The 16881-nt window shown below is 53.8% G+C and overlaps 1 protein-coding gene across 3 annotated transcripts in view; it reads right to left on the bottom strand.

Moving 5' to 3' along the window:
- The window catches only part of SMG6 (SMG6 nonsense mediated mRNA decay factor), a 107427-nt gene that overhangs the window by 35706 nt on the left and 54840 nt on the right, over positions 1-16881 (bottom strand). For all 3 annotated transcript variants that reach the window (XM_065694829.1, XM_065694827.1, XM_065694828.1), the window contains exon 13: positions 9736-9937. In XM_065694829.1, the coding sequence (XP_065550901.1) occupies positions 9736-9937 (202 nt within the window). The remainder of the gene's footprint in view (positions 1-9735; positions 9938-16881) is intronic.

Below are 16881 nucleotides of genomic sequence, written 5' to 3'. Positions count from 1 at the left end.
GCCCAAGAAGGGACCAGCTCGGTCAGGCAGAGCAGCCCTTCCATTTCCTCCAAGTTTCTCTGGATAGCAATAAGAGATGGCTCATTGGGAGGGGATCCAGCATTAATGGTGTTTTAATGAGGCCTTTCGATATACTTATAGACTAATCAGTGAATTCCATAAGGTCTGGACTCTAATATGTCATTCTGAGTACACTAAAGGCATGGTGAATAACTCATTTATAGCCAAAGCCATGTACGAGGCCCGATGTGCTGCCAAGATGTGGCAGGTTTTGTGTCACTGGGGAGCTGGTACAGCAGAAGCAAGACCATTACCTGCTGAAGAACCCTGCGGGAAGTGAAGGTGCAGGCAGTGTATCCCAAGGTGCTGCTGCACAGGAGACTTCATGGTTTGACTGTCTTTTCCTAGGTCATTCCACTGATGCTGACTCCAGGTCAGAGTTGCTCAAAGAAACTAGTGGAAGGTGTCCCTGGCCGTGGCAGGGGGTTGGAACTGGATGAACTTCAAGGTCGCTTCAACCCAAATCATTCTATGGTTCTATGACATTCCCCCTTTCCCAAGAGTCTGTGCCTCTCTAGAGGCAGCTTTTAGGACAAAAGGACCGAAGCAAGGCAACTTTTAGGACAAAAGGACTGAAGCAAGGCAACCTTTCCATCTCATTGCAAACCTGGCTTGATGGTGAGAGAAGCAACGATCTTCAACAACAAGAGTCATCTGATCTACACAAGGAGATCCAACACTGCCCAAAACCAGGCAAGGGACAAGGCTGATTTCTCCTGTCAGTCTCTCCCTCGAGCTGATGATCACATCACGCTTCCAGCCTTTTGCTGACACCAGAGCCAAACTGTGCAGCGCTGGCTGAGGAACCACACACGTGCTGGTACATGTGCACGGCTCACACCCAGCCTGCCTGAATCACTTGGAGCCGATAGTGGCTAAAGTGAGCCTGGAGGAGAGGCAGAGGTGGCTCCAAGGCTGGCAGCAGGCAGGGGAGAAGGGATGGGAACATCACAACCCACTTGAGCAAAGTCCACAGCTTCCCCATGCACTGGGGTATTGCTCACTCCCTCCACGTGCCTGGAGAGAGGAATCTGCAGAGTAGGGAAGGTTGTTTCCACCAACTGCTGGTTCTTCCCTCCCTACTTCCCCTCCAAGACGTGGCTGCCTGGAAGAGAGCACCTTCCCTGCAAGCTGCCTCCAGACCACAAAGCCACTCTCACACTCGCTAACAGGCACATGAAGAGGTGCCGTAAATGGATCTTAACACGTTGGCAGGTGGTTCCTCACCTCGTAGTGAGACTGAGGTTCTCACACAGCAGCTCTCACTTGCAGGACGGGAGGCAAAGCAGCAGGACTCTGCAGAGGAGGGGGCTGCACTGGAGGGAGTCAGATCTGCTCCCCTTCACCACCGTGCCACGACTATGGGATCTGTTAACACTTGGCTGTGGCAAAGGAGCTGCTCTGAACTCCTGCTGCCTTCAAGGCTGTTTCTGCAGCTCGATGCCACGGCTGTGCGTCAGCAGGCAGGCAGTTGTCCTCAGCCCGAGTGCTCTGCATGGCTGGGACAAGAGGATGTGAAAAGCTACTATGCCCCAGAGACTGCAGTGCACAGGATACGGCCTGGATTCAAATCTGGTCAACAGAGGTCTTAAAATGTCAGCGTAAACAGGAGGGCAAGTCCTGGCGGGGAAGCTTGCTTGGGCTTATGCTGCTTAACAATAGGTTCAGTGACCTGGACAAAGAAAACCTTGACTGATAAAGCCTGCAGATTAGACACCAGCTCCTGCCCTCCCACTCTTTGAAGAGAGCAAATGGATAAAGCCTGAAAGCTGCTCAGTTGCCTACTCAAAAGCAAGCCCCACTCTGTTTAATACAGCTCAACCCAAAGCTGTGCCCTTAGGAGAGCAAAGGCTGCAGGACACTGGTGGGAATGGAGAGCAGAAGAGCGCAGTGGTCACCTCCACAAACAGCTCACAGAGCAACACATAGAGCCTGGAAAACCACTTAAAAGCACTTGAGAATGGCTCAGGGGCTCCAAACCATGTCTCTCAGTCCATCTATTCACTTATGGAAGGGATGGGGGGACTTGGGACACGTTGATATATGAGGGTCAGAGAGCAGCAATGGAGAGCGTCCCAACGTACACCAAACTTCCATTAGAGCAAACTGAAACAGAACAAATTTAGCCCAGAAATAACACACATTTTTAACAGTGACTGGAATTGGCTCCCGGGACAGTTTGCCGAGGATCCCGATGGATTCTGAGCCTTTCAAAATCAAGGCTCAGAGCTTCCTACAAAACCTTGCTCCCTTGGAAATCTCCCCGTGGTTTCCTGAGGGAGACGGCCACAGCTCCCTCGGCTTCCCAGCACGCGGGGCTCTCCCAGCCTGGATTCCCCTCTCGCGGCACTGACGCACAGCACCGTGGGCTCCTCTTTGAAGACAAGGGGGTTGTTTCTGACCGGCGCATTCCTCCCAGAAGCTCCCTGACGTTCAAAGCACCTTGCTGACAGACAGGCAGGTGTGCCTGTGACAGTGGCCACCTCTTCACAGCCCCGAAGGGCGCCCGGGGGAGCTCTCGGAGCCCAGCTGTGACATTTCCTTTCACCTATACCTGTACAGCTGTTTCCTACAGGGCTGCAAGCCTCCAGTGAGATGCGTGAGGCTTCTGTAGGTGCTTGGGAACAAGACGGAACAGAAACGCTTCACACCTGGCCCCAACATTACAGCACTGCTGGAAGGTGGCCAACACAAACTGGCAGAGTACCAGTTGCAATGGACATCAATTAAGCAGCCTGTCATCCTCAGACTGCAGGGTTTGCTTCTCTGCGATCTGCAGCGCTCCTCAAGCCTTCAGCAGCACCAGCGCCGGAGTTTTCCAGATGGGATCATTTCCCTCAGATTCCACTCGCTAGATTTATTGTGGTGTATTGGGATTTTTTTTTAACCCACTCTCTTTGCAGAGCCTGAGCTATTATTCCACATTGTGGATTTCTCCAGGGCTGTATTCAGTGTCTTAGGGCTTGTTTGCCACGAGTTCCCTTTACCTTCAGCTGGAGAAACATGGTTTTAAGAATATGCTCAAATCTCTTGTAGCTTAAAGAGTGATTAAAAGCTGAGACCAATGATAAATGAAGGGAAGACCTCTCTGGAAGACGCCTCACACAGCCCTCGGAGATGCAGCAGCAGCTTTCACGCCCATATGTATGAAGACACGTTTGAAACAGCACAACAGACACCAGCGCACCCTCCTCTGCCACTCAGACCTGGGGACAAGGACTCAACTTGACACTTCCCCCTGTGCTAATGGCACTTGGTAGAGGCAGACAGAGGCTCCCGTGGTGTCCACACAGTGTCCCTGGCACTTGCAGCTCAAGGCAACGCCAAGGATGGACGAGGAGTTCAAAGCAGGTGACATTCTGCACTCTATCTTCATGGTGGCATAAACCCCAGCTCTCCTCCATCACCCACTGACATCACCTTCCACCATGGCCCATAATTTAGCCTAATTGACTTTTACAATCCAAAGGCACCACATGAAAGGGAAGGTCGAGGCTGGGATGGAGTTCAGATACTGGTCAGAAGATGTAAACATTTCTAACTGGTGCCTCGGGGCTGCCAGTTCCTGCCAAGTTCCCACTCGGAGCAAGGCTGCCTGGGGCAGGATCCTTCACTGCTGGTTTGGAAACCGAGGTGGGCAGGAATGGAAGGAGTTTTTCAAGGATGACTCCTCCTTGGCCTCTCCTCCTTGGGGCTCCGATCTCTGCTCACAGTTTCCCTCTTCCTCTCTGGACTAAACTCCAAGCTGGAAGCTCTCGCTCTCATGGGCTGAATGCGTTCGCCTGCCAAGCTGGAGGGAGATGCTCCAAGGCTATGAAATGGGAATATGGAAAGGATGCTGAGAAAACAGTTACATTTGCTCACTGGGGTTTTCTCTTTGCTTACAAAGAGTTTGTGCTCTCAGAGTCTGCGTCTTGCTACTCTTCCTCTGATGTCGTGCAAGAAGTCCTCCCAAAATCCCTGTAGTGTGGCCACTCTAACCTGGATTTCATCCCTGGCATCCCAGGAGTCATAAGGTCTCAGAAAGGACAAACATCTGGTGTTTAGAGGCATGACAGAGCCTGGTCCCTATAACAGCTATTCCTCCTGGGCTTTTAAACCTGGGGCTCCCTTTCCAAGATGCATCAGACAGGGCTACACATTGCCAAGAGATATCTGCAAGTCTTAAGAAGACTGAAATACCATAAACAAGTGAAGTGAAGAACAAGAAAGGACTAATTTTAGCCCAAGCCTACATAATATTAGCTTCTAAACAGGCTACCAACTCTGCAAATGTAGAGTACATCGGAGCAACCAGAGCAAGGGTCCAGTCTGGACTGTCCACCTGAGCTGCAAAGTGCAGAGGAAAGGGATTTGTGTTTTCTAAGGAGAGCAAAGCTTGCATTTTAAGCTATCTGCACTGACAAGTGAGCAGTGCAACTAGCAGGAAGCAAGTACAAGAAAAGCACCAAGTGAGGGAAGCCAACTGCCCACCCTGGAGCTGAAGGACCCATGTGTACCCAGTGTATAGGGTTGCTGTATTGCTAAGTTATCCTTCAGAGCCTTACAAGCTTCAGGGCTTTCATTTGCCTGGTGAGGTGAGACAGGGTTGAGGCTAGCTGAGTGCCGAGGATCTGACACAGGCCACTCCACACATGAGCACGCACATGAGGGAACACAGAAAAGTGCCTTGCTGTTGGAGAGGAGGGAACCACAGTGACTAGCCCTATAAGCATATGTATTAATCATGCACCGTCTGGTTTTAATCCACACACTGCTGATCCTGCGTCTCACTGTATTGTTATCAGGGGAAGGAGTATTTCTCCTCAATCTTATTCACCAGCCAAAAGCCTGAAAATGCAAAAAACACATTTGTGAAGTGCCTTCCCAAGGACCCTGGGCCCCGGACCTGGTGAGCTGGGGCTGCTGCTGCCTTTTATTGGCTTTAAAAACCTTTTATTAACGTGTGTCAGGGCTGGGAGAGGAGGGAGAGGTTCAGGTTTCAGGACCCCCCATGCAGAGGGGTTTATTGTGGGAAGGGACATTAACACTTTCTCCTCCACATCTCCCTGCCTGGGGCATGTGGAAGTGTGTGGGGTTGGGTGATGGATGCATCCAGCCCATGTGGAGCTCACAGGGATGTGGGCAAGCGGTGGTACCATGAGCCTGCAGAGAGGAGAGGGACCTCCCTGCTCGGCATCATGCTGGGTGAGCTTCCAGCCTTGCCACCGGCTCCAGGGGGTCACTGCAGAGCAGGATGGTCCAGAGACAACAGGATTCGGTGGGAGCTGAGCAATCCAGGCCATGCCCCATGTTCCCAGGGCTGCACAAGAACAGATCCGGATGCATCATCACCAGGACTTGCTTTAGCCTCAACACAACCCAAGTGTTTTCCATGACAAGTCCCCTATGGCAGCACCACCTCACACCACCTGATGAATTCACAGTTGCAACCCTCCTTCATCCTGAACCTTAACTCAGCCATGCAGGTTGAAGGAGGTCATCCTGCCCCTCTACTCTGCACTCGTGAGATCCCACCTGGAGCAGTTCTGGTGTCCTCAACTAAGAAGGACATGGAGCTGTTGGAGCAAGCCAAGAGGAGGCCACAAAGATGATCAGGGGCCAGAGGCAGGCTGAGAACATTGGGGCTGTACAGCCTGGAGAAAAGAAGCTTTGTGGAGACCTCAGAGCAGCTTCCAGTGTCCAAAGGGGGCTACAAGGATGCTGGAGAAGGACTCTCCATCATGGACTGTAGCAATAGGACAAGGGGTGATAGGTTCAAACTGAAACAGGGAAGTCCATGTTAGATACAAGGCAGAAGTTCTTTACTGTGATGGTCATGAGGCTCTGGCACAGGTTGCCCAAAGAACTGGTAAATGCCCCATCCCTGGCAGTGTTCAAGGCCAGGTTGGACAGAGCCTTGGGTGACATGGTCTAGTGTGAGGTTTCTGTGCCCATGGCAGGGGGTTAGAACTGGATGATCTTAAGGCCCCTTCCAACCCAAACCACTCTACGGTTCTATGTTGCTGCTCCCTGCTCTTGCCTCGGGTGCAGTCCTGGGTGAGTGCGGTCCTGGCAGCATCTCCTTCAGCTGCAAATGCTGCAGACACAGTCTGACAGCTCAGGCACCAGGCTGCATAGTTTGGTGTTGACTGGTACGTTCAATGGTGTTCCATCACACAAGCTGCAATGGCTATCTGCCCAACATACGCCCAGGAAAACATCACCAAGTTATGCTCACCCCGGAGCCAGCTTTTGTTGGTTACAGCTTCAATGCAGTGCAGGAGACGATGGGAAGCTCTCAGTGTCACACTGGCTCCAGCAGGAATCCGAACGCGCAGCTCCATGGCAAAGAACGGAGTCAGAACATTCGCACTCAAAATAAGAGCCAGGCCAAATGCTCAGAAAGTTGCTGAGGAACTCTGGCTGAACACTGCACCCATTCTGCTAAATGGGACGCGGAGAACAGAGAGAACAGGGAAGCACAGCGTTTGTTCTATAGAGGTAACAAAGCAAGCATCCTCTTGGTAGAGCAAATAACCTAACACCATTTTGAGCCCAATGCTTTCCAGTCGTCAGAGAATCATGGAATGGTTTGGGTTGGAAGGGACCTTAAATCCAGCTCCAACCCCTGCCACGGGCAGGGACCCCTTCCACTGGAGCAGCTTGCTCCAAGCCCCTGTGTCCAACCTGGCCTTGAGCACTGCCAGGGATGGGGCAGCCACAGCTTCTCTGGGCACCCTGTGCCAGTGCCTCAGCACCCTCACAGGGAAGAGCTTGTGCCTAAGAGCTCATCCCAATATCCCCTCTGGCAGGCTAAAGTCTTGCCTTCCGACAGATTCTTTTTCTCCAAAACATTACAAATTCATTAAAAACCTATGGTGCAAAAACATGGGATAAGGATTTGGAGCATCAGCGAGCAAGGTGAGGTATTATCCTTGCAATAAAAAGCCAACCACCTCTCCCTAGCCATGCAAGTGATAGGAAAGGTCCCAAAGCGTGCTTCCCAGAGCCGCTTTGGCATGGACACAGCAAACGCCACGAACAGCCCAGAGATGCATCCGCTGAGCAGTCAGGTTTATCTGGGCTCTGCAAGCCAACAGAAGGGCAGGGAGCAGATGGTGGCCTTGGGACCACACACAGGGATCCCCAGAGAAGTTGGACTGGGGCTTCTAGGCAGGGAAGGGCCTTTTGTATCTTGCCCACAGTCCTTTGTGAAAGTCCCCTCTGTCACACCTTGGGCAGTGCTTGGGCTGCACTGCCTCCTACAACAGCCCACTTCTGGGCAGCCCCATCATTCACTGTATTAATACCTTAGTGAAACAACATCATCATTTGACTGCAGTGACACCGCTGCCACTCCACTCCCATCACAGCAAATGGGGCAGGAGCATCCAAAGATGTCACTGTGCCTCCTTGGCCAAGGTGTTCACCTCCACTCAAGTTCTACCTGAGAGAGCCACAGACCTGCTTTTAAACATCTCCAAGGCTGAAGAGACCCTGCAGAGTCACTAAGGAGGCTGCTTTCAAGTGTTTAACTACCCAAAGTATGAAGCCTTCCCTGAAGTCTAGTTTTTGCTGCAATTTATTCCTTCCTGTGCTTTTCAGCATGAAGCTGGAGGTCAGTTTGTTCTGCTCCTCTCTGCAACAGCTCACTGCACTTTACCCAGTCTCCTCTTGACTAAACAGATCTTTCAGTCCCTTCTTGGAAGTCAGGCTTGTGAGATCCCTGCTCTGTCTCACTGGCCTCCCCTTAACCTTCCTATGTGTCCTCTGCACAGTGAATACCCATACCTGCTGCTTCACCAGACCGAGTTGAGAAGAGACCTTGCAGAACCCATTGCTCCTGCTCAGTGTGTCCTGGGGAGTGCTGGTACCAGTGGGTTCCTCTGTCTACCTCCATGACATGTGTTTGGTGCACAAGGCAGAGACCAGAAGGCGGCACAACACAACTGGGACACAACAGGGGCTCGGCCCTGTGCCAACAACGCCCCAGGCTGCTGGGTGGGATCATGGTTCCAAAGTCAGCTGCTTTCAAAGCAAACAAGAGACACAGAAGTGGAGAAAGGGAAGGGAAAAGGGAAAAGGAAGGGAAAAGAAAAAAGAGAAGGGAAATGAAATGAAAAAGGAAGGGAAAAGGAAGGAAAAGGGGGAAGACACAGCCAGGCCTGGTTTATTCTCTCTGGGATCTGTGTTTCCTTTCCAGCAGAGCTGAGCTGGTACCACTGTGCGGATGCTCAGGTGGCTGCTCCTGAGCTGTGAGGGGCACCAGCTCCTGCCAGGAACATTGCAGTTCCTTTCTAAAACACCAGAAGCAAAGGGAACCAGGACAGAGAGAAAACCCAGCTTGGAAGCTCAGGTGCAGCTACACGACAGGGTCATGGCTCTCCTCTTACAAAGATGAGTGCAAGTGCCCGGCAGGGCAGGTAGATGGCACTCCGAATAAACCAGTGTGTGGTTACAAGAGGCAGAATCCAGGGAATACCTAACCCTTTCCCACAAGTTATGGGGCACCAGAAGGAGCTGCTCAGCCCCTTCACCTGCCTGTTTGGGCTCTGGTTTGTGGGTGCTGGGGAAAGAGTCCCTGTAGATAATGGTGCACTGGGGCTGTGCCCAGAAGCCCAGTGAGGACACAACAGACACCGGGCAAACCGAGGGCAGCAATGGCAACCACATTGGTTTAACCCCTTCAAATAGAGCCCTCAAAATCCATTTTTCCAAGGGCAGAGAGAGAAGTGAAGCAGGAATCCACATCGCCTGGGTCCCTTTGTGGGAAAGGTCCTGGATTCCTCACTGTCATTTCAGGACAATGCCAAGAAGTGGCACACGGGAAGGCACATCACCACCATCACACACAGGCTCTCCACTGAAACCAGCCTCTGCACCTCCTCTTGGAGCACCGACCTCTTGGGAAAGCTCTTCCCAGATGAGCAGCGTTCCTGCCTCCAAGCAGGAAACTGTTGAGAGCCACTCTTATCCTGCCGTGCCTCCAAGGGAGTGCAAAACAAATGCCATTGTGCCTCTTCCATCCTCCCCCCCGGCCCCGTTCCTCCTCTCAGGTTCAGACACGTTATCCAAGTGCAGCCCCCAGGTCCCTTCTGGCCAGGTGGTGGCAGAGAGCAGCCCCAAAACCCCACCTCAACAAGGGAACTGATTTCATGATTCTGAAAACAAACAGCCAAAGGAAAGTTCAGGCTCGAATGGGCTCCTAGAGCAAAGAAAGGAAAATAGAGAGCAGGCAGTGGGGAATGCTTCATATTCCTAAAAGCCTTTTGTACGTTAACACATGGTGTCTGCTTCTCTCTAGTCACCTATTTATCACTCTCCTCTTTAGAGAAGGGAAAAAAGTCCTGGCTGCCGTCCTAAGGCAGAGTTTTGTGGCCGGGGGGAGGGGGAGGGTGCTTTAAGCATGATGCAAACCATTTGGAGTGCACTGAGAGCACTGCCAACACAAGCTGCACTATTTAAACAAGTGAGGAAATGATCGTATATACAACATGCCAGCGAGCACACACACACCAGAGGAAGTCGAGAGGGGTTTTCATGACACAGAGCTGGATGTCAGCGGCTGAAAGGTCGATATTTTCCCTTAACACCCTTCTCAATGACTTAATCGTGTTCCGTTTGCACAGAAAACTTCCCAAGAATAAAAGTCTGTGGAGGAATCGAAGGGGGGATGTGTGGCCTAGTGCTGACCTTGTCCGAGGTCCTCTCCACGTAGCAGGGCTCCTGGGGGGCAACCAGCAGGGGAACGAAGCCCGAGAGCAGCCGATCCTCTTCCAGGCTTAGCAGGGCAAGGTCGTCATCTGGGTCCTTGTACAAGGGCACCTCCGACTGATTCACTGTGGTCAGTATGTTACAGAAGTCAGCCAGCGTCGCCCACACATCTACTGAGACCCTGGGAGAACGAGGAGAGACGTGAGCAATTCCGGGCTGGAATGCGCTGGGAGTTGCCTGCAATGCTGCAGTGAATACCAGAGAGGTGAGGCGAGGCACAGCCATCACCACCACCGACCTACCCCACCGGGAGGGCTCCGGCCGCAGCTGCGCTGGCACCGAACCCACCGGGGCTTGCAGCCCATGACACCGACCACCCCGTGTCCTGCCTCCACCCCCCTGGATAGGGAACAGCTCCCAGGATCTCACCCTTCCCACTGTTCTGCCCACTCCTGCCCGCTCCCGAGCCGGCACATGCGCGGGAAGCGGCTTCCCCGTGCAGCGCCAGCAGGAACCCGGCTCATTCCAGATGGGAGAAATGATGCTTGTTACTCAATGTTAAGCCTGCTGGGAGGACAGAGCAAGCAGCTACACTGCTGTGGGGCAACAGAGGCGTCTGGGGGGGGGTCCAGCCAAGCCTGGGGAGGGTCCAACCCAGCCCATGGGGTTCCAGCCCAGCCTAGGGCACCCCTCTCCTTCACGCTGCTGCACCCGTGTGCCCTGAAGCATGGAGATTTTCCTTGTTAAACCCCAGCTCCGGTGGGAATAAGCCAGGTTTTGCTTCTGGCCACAGTTTCAACACTCACAACTGACCTGCAGAGCTGCCTCTGTGGTGCATCACCTTCCCAGAGTGGGAATGTGAGGCCACCAGCAGCCCTGGACCGCATCCCATCACATGTCCACATTGCTGAGCACACCCTGGGGAGCACCCAGCACCCCAGGGAGGGGGAGCATGGGGGAAGCAGGGAACAAGCACAGAGCAATGCAGCCGGATGGGGCTTGGAGCAACCTGCTGTAGCGGAAGGTGTCCCTGCTCACGGCAGAGGGCTAGGACTGGATGAGCTTTAAGACCCTTCCAACCCAAGCCATCTGTGATTCTATCACACTGCCCTACACTGCATTTCTGAAAGCACTCAGATAGAGGTTTTTTAGCGAATTAACTGGATTGAAAGCACGAAACAGGGTAAACTGGGGCTGATGTGCTTGCTTCTGCTGGCATTAAAGGAGGGCTGCTCCTCCATCCCTCTGGGGCACCCAAAAAGCACAGCATCACCAGGAGCACAGCAGTGACCGGTGCAGCCCAAGGCAGCGCAGGGCTGGAGGGAGGCCCCCTGCTCTTTGAACTGCTCCAGGTGGACAGAGTCTGCACTGGGTTATTTACGGGAATCAATGTACCAGGAAAAGCACACTGAAATGAAACATCTTGTTTTCAAGAGCGTCCTGGGAGCCAGGCAGAATGAGGAGCCATTAATCAAAGCCCGGCACGTAATGAGCACACATGTACCGCAGAGTCGCCCGCATCCCTAAGCCAGCCCCAGCCCTGCAGTGCTGCAAGAGGATGCGAGGGCCCTCTGGTCACAGACACCAGGAGCTGGGTTCATTCACAAAGCTCCATCGCTTGGCTCAGCCAGGTCTGGCTGTCAGAAATGTTTAAATATGGAAAAAAATAAACAGTTGCAACACGTTTCTTCTACTTCTTCTTTTTTTTGGTGCAGGGATCTGTCCGAGGCCCTTTGTGATGTAATGGGAAACGCTGCGTTTGTGCTACCAGCTGGAAAATAAACAGAGCTTCGAGGGTTAAAAGGAACTGAACTTTCCACGACCCCTATCTGCAAAAGAAGAAAATAATAAGAGGAATGATCCACTGCCCCACAGCCCTGATAGTTTATCCTCCAGCCCTGGCTGCAGAGACAAGCACCGGATGTGATAGGGCTGCTCTGGGCCACCTCCAAGGCGAGCTCTGCCCATGGGAGATGCACAGGGCTTGGGAGGCTCAGCCCTCCCCCAGTGCCCTGCTGGCAACTGGGCTTGGCTGCCTGCGGCCGGTCACATAGCACTGGTGGGGCCCCAGCATCGGCTCAGATGAAGGAGGTGCAGAGGCATCAGCGGGGGAGAGGTACGGGGAGAGCGGCTGCAGCCACAGGGAAGAGGAGCACTGGGGTGTTGGGGACAGGCAGAGATGCAGAGGATGCTCCCAGAGGGCTGAGAGAGCCACAGTGGAGGAGAAGGGAAAGCAACACATTGAAGAGATCTCGCTGGTATTCCCTAAGAAACAGAGCTGGAGGCAGGTGATGACCAGCGAGGGTGTGAGGGAGGCAGAGGGTAGCAGTGGGATGCTGGGCAGGACTGGGAGCCACAGCAGGACAGGGGTGAAGGAGCAGCCCAGATGAAGAACAGGGAGCCGAAGGCAGAAGGATGCCATGCGAACAGTCACTGAGCTGATGCTAACACCCCTGCAGCCACCCAGCCCTGTGGGCCCTCTCCTCTCCCCCCACTGCAGCCCCTCGCCACCTCCTGAGCACCGCAGCAGTCTCTGTCACTTTATCCCCTTCATCCCCAGCTCCCTCCAGCTTCCCAGTGCCTTGCCACATCTGTCATTCTGGATGTGTTAAGTTTCCACCCTGAGCTTGCTTCAGTCAAAGCACGGACTTTGCCGGCCCCCCAGGTACCATCTCACTGCAACACATCCCTGAGCATCCTCTCACGTGCAGCACCCTTCGGAGCCTTCAGAAAGCCACCAAAGACGAAGGTGTTGGCATTTCTGCTCCTGTGATGCAGAGGCAGCACTGCAGAGAGCAAGTCTGACAATCCCCTGCCTTCCCTCTGGATGCAGCTCCTCCTCTGCAGTGCATCTCCCAGCACCGGCACCACCAAGATCATTTACCAGCTGCCACCCACCGGCAAAGCCAGCGAGGGCTAAGAGCTCATCCTGACACTGTGCAGCCCCACGGATCTCCTGCTGGGACACACACTTGCCCTGGAAGGTCGCACAACACTCGGGAGCCCTGTCAGGCTCCTTCCCAGGATAACACCGTGGCCACCTCCAGGCGTTTCTGGCTTATGTCACCTCACTGGAGCCTCTCTGCAAAAGCCAAAGCAGGTCCAGGTGCCTGGAATCGCTGCATCCACACAGTGCCACGGCTCCAGCATCCCTCTGCGGAGGGAGGCCCTGTATTACTGACACTGAGCCCAGGCATGCAGCTCCCAGGTACAGGGATGAGGCTCCCAGAGCTTTTAACCAAGGAAGCGAGCAGGGGGTTAGCGCGAGGTCTCTCCTCGGAGCGGGGGGTTCATTCCCTTCCCCACAGACACATTTACATTCGCTTATTCCACCAGGACAGGAAAAAAAAATAAGAGTTAATTTCTTTTTTATTGCCTCAGGATTCCAGGTTTAATGTAGCTGTCAGGGCGAGCGCAGCCCAGCTGCACGCCGACAGGACACAGCCCGGCCAGGCAGCGCTGGGGAGAGCACAAGTGTGTGGTCACAGCACAGCTCTGCCTGGGGATGGCTCCTGGTAAAGGTGATGCCCACCATAGGCGTGAATCATCCCAAGGCAGAAGGCACGGAAAGGAGAGGACGTTGACACCGATGCTCACTGAATCCCCATGGGCGTTACGTGGCACAAGCCACCATCTTCACCAGGGGCTGCCTGGTGATTAATATCAAGCACAATGACCCCATGTTCCAGGCCTGCGGGGGCCTGTGGAGGTGGCCATTTCCTGTGTAATACCAGCTTGTTTAAACACTAACAGTCCAACTCCACAGCTGCAGAACAAACCCGGAAAGCGCGGAGCAGAAGAAGCCCTGCATTGTGTTCCCCGGCCGCCGAGAGCCGCGCTGCCGGGCAGATGGAAAACACCTCGGGATCACTGCAACATGGACACACCGGCTCCCGCTGCGAGGCAGCACCAGTGCCCACCCTGTACGAAGTGCTCTGCATCCCTCCTGCCTGAGTTCTCCTATCACCAGGCCCAGAGGAAGGTGAACTAAAAGCAGCTCCTGTTTTAGGAAGCTCTTCCCTGTGAGGGTGCTGAGGCGCTGGCACAAGGTGCCCAGAGAAGCTGTGGCTGCCCCATCCCTGGCAGTGCTCAAGGCCAGGTCGGACACAGGGGCTTGGAGCAAGCTGCTCCAGTGGAAGGGGTCCCTGCCCGTGGCAGGGGTTGGAGCTGGAGGAGCTTTAAGGTCCCTTCCAACCCAAACCATTCCATAATTCTGCGATTCTTCTGCAAGGAATAAAAGGGACTGGCAGTGGGAGCTCTTCTCAGGGTTCACCAGCCATGTCCTGGACCCACAAGGTGATCACAAGGTGATCACAGCCCCTCTGCACCATGGCATCAGTGATTCCCCCACTTTGCCTTGCACACAGTCCCTGTGGCCCCCCAGGCATCCATAAACCCATTCCTCTCCTGGGAACCTGCCTTTGGAGTCAGAGGGATGCTCTCCTCAGAAAGGTGCAGTCTCCTCCCAGCCAGCTTCTGCTCTGCCACAGCCCCCTCTCCACAGAGTCTTGGCTTCTGCTTCAGTCAATGCTACCTTCATTCGCAGCCAGGTTTACACTACGGAGCCACCTCGGAATGCTCACTTTGATGTCTCGATAGGCACACCGCGGTGGCCAGCATCACTAATGAAGGCTGAGATCTGCAAAAGGGATTTTCCATTTAGTCTCCAGCAAACTCCAACAAGGTCTTGGCACCCCTGTCTGAGACTCTGTCCATCTCTCCCAGTGGGAGCTGCCATCTCAGTGACACTTCCCTGCACGAGCGATGTGATGAGAGCGCTCTGGCACATCTCTCTGGGAAGGTAAGCTCCAGAATGCGCTCCGAGCTTTTGGATTTCATTTAATACTCGGTTTAAATTAACCATTTTTAAATGCTTGCAGACAGCTCTCCACAAACCGAGAGGCCCTTCCCTCGCCTCAGCATGGAAGGAGCACAGATCTGCCAGGGTCAGCCCTGCAGCAGTGTGTCTGTCTAGCCAGTGGCTTCCCCATTGATTCTTGTGCTTCAGTTAGCCATGGACTCACTGCAGCAACACAGCAGAGCAAGGAGAAGCTTTTGCTGTCCCCTGCCCAGCCCTCTTCCCAGCCATATGTCCCAAAAGGAGATGGATTCACTTGGAGATCTGCCTTTCACCCATCTGCTGCTAATATCTCCGCCTAAGGCGATCCACCCTGCTCCCCTCTCCCCCAGGCTTCCTGCTTTTTACACCCTCATCTCCACAAATGACTCCAGGGGAAAGTTGGTCTGAAATGCACTTCTCCAACCCAGTGACACGTTAGTGCAACTGCTTTGAACTGCTCAGACCTCAATGCAGTGTTTGCCATGAAACATGCAGATATAAATGACTTGTAAGATACAGAAGTGACTGTTGCTGGCTGCTAGAAGACCTGGCAACACGCAGCCCCTGAGCCAGGGGACACTGCTGCGCTGAAGAGAGATGTCCATGGTCAGGTTTAGCTCCTAATCTGGAAACACTTGAGGAAAGAGCAGTGGAAAACTCGCTGAGCCCCTCTCCCAAAATCACCGCTCTGATACATAGAGCTGCCCCAAGAGAGGGATCACAGAATGGTTAGGGTAGGAAGGGACCTTAAAGATCACCTAGTTCCAAAGATCATCTAGTTCCAAATCCAGGCAGGCTGTCACCTCTCTATAGCCCTCTGGCTTGAAAACCCATCGCAACGCAGTGACCACGCTGGTGTGGCCAAGAGCTGGATGAACACTTTAGACCAAGGAGAGTGGTTTTAGGGAAAGCTTCTCATTTGGGTTGGATTCGGAGCCACTGAGCCCCCAGGTAGCACGAAGATGCCTGTCAGGAGCTGGAGCCCATTGCCAAACCCCTGCCATGAGAAGGACCCAGAGGATGCAGCCTCCCATTTGGCTCCACAGAGCCCACTCCTGCATGGTGGGTTTCAGCACCTCTCACCCCTCACACCTTTCCCTCCACCTCCATCCAAAGGGGGAAAGCAGCGAGCTGAGGAATTTGGTGTGGGCTTTTGCAGTTCTCCTCCTTTTTTTTCACTACAAGGACTCAAATCCAGCAGTGTGATAAATGCATCCGAGCTACAATTAGGAAGATATATAGCATCAGAACGCGAAGGTCTGGGCAGCGTGGTGAAACGCGGGCTCTCCAGAGCCCCAGCTATGTTTCCCATTATGTAACCCTGGTCATGGGCAGACAGCCAGACTCCAAATGAAAAAGAGACTCTGGCTTGGCACGGGTTCTATTTTCCTATCCTCATTCGGGGTCAGCGCAGTGTCATACAGCTGCAGAGAAAGCTCCGGGGATTAAACCTGGGAAAGGCTCCAAGACCAAGGACCCGGGTTCAAGTACCAGCTGAAAGCAATAAACCAACTGCCACAGCTGGGCTGAGTTTAAACGTTCTCAATGTCCCCCCCTTCCCTCTTTCAGCTCTCTAAAGGAGGAGTGATCGCGAACATGGCGAGCGCGGAGGCTTTGGGATGTGCGGCGCGGGATGCAGGCGCTGGTGGAGTCTTGACAAACTGCCCTGCTGGCCCCCAGCCCAGGCCGTCATCCTGGCAGTGGTGCTGGCCCCGGATGAGCTGCACTTTGATGCAAGCTCTGGGCCAGGTCTTTGCTGCTCTAGTGGGGCTGCCAGGTGGGTACGGGGCCTGGGTTTTCCAGCAGCCTGAGCACATTCATGGCATCCTGGCAGGGTGCTTCAGTGCTTCAGGGTGTTTTACTGTCCCTTTTTCTGTGCCAGCAATGAAAGTGATGGCTGCGGAGCACACGGAGCCTGTTTCAGTGTGTCCAAGCAGCTTCTCTACTGGTGGGGACCTTGTGGCACGTCCCATCACCATGTGGGAAACAGCACAGGCCACTTAGTCCTGCAACTTGGCATCTGTGCTCGCTCCTTGCATGTTCTCTCTGTTCCTGAGCTCAGCCTGCCCACAAACCTTGGCTTACTCCAACACGCCTGCTGCTCTGACCCGTGTTTTACTTCCAAACTCCTTGAAACTGCTCCTATCTAAACCCCAGGACTTGGTGACTCTACCTGGTTACTGCACAGCCCCAGGCCAGACAGCAGCCTTGTGTCAATAGAGAGCTGAAACACTAGCCCAGTGCTCCTTTTTCCTTTCCTGCCTCCAGGGAAAATGCTGTAAATC

This window comes from Lathamus discolor, chromosome 14 (genome assembly GCF_037157495.1).
Source record: "Lathamus discolor isolate bLatDis1 chromosome 14, bLatDis1.hap1, whole genome shotgun sequence".
NCBI classification, from domain to species: domain Eukaryota; kingdom Metazoa; phylum Chordata; class Aves; order Psittaciformes; family Psittacidae; genus Lathamus; species Lathamus discolor.
This window is presented reverse-complemented; position numbering and strand designations above follow the sequence as displayed.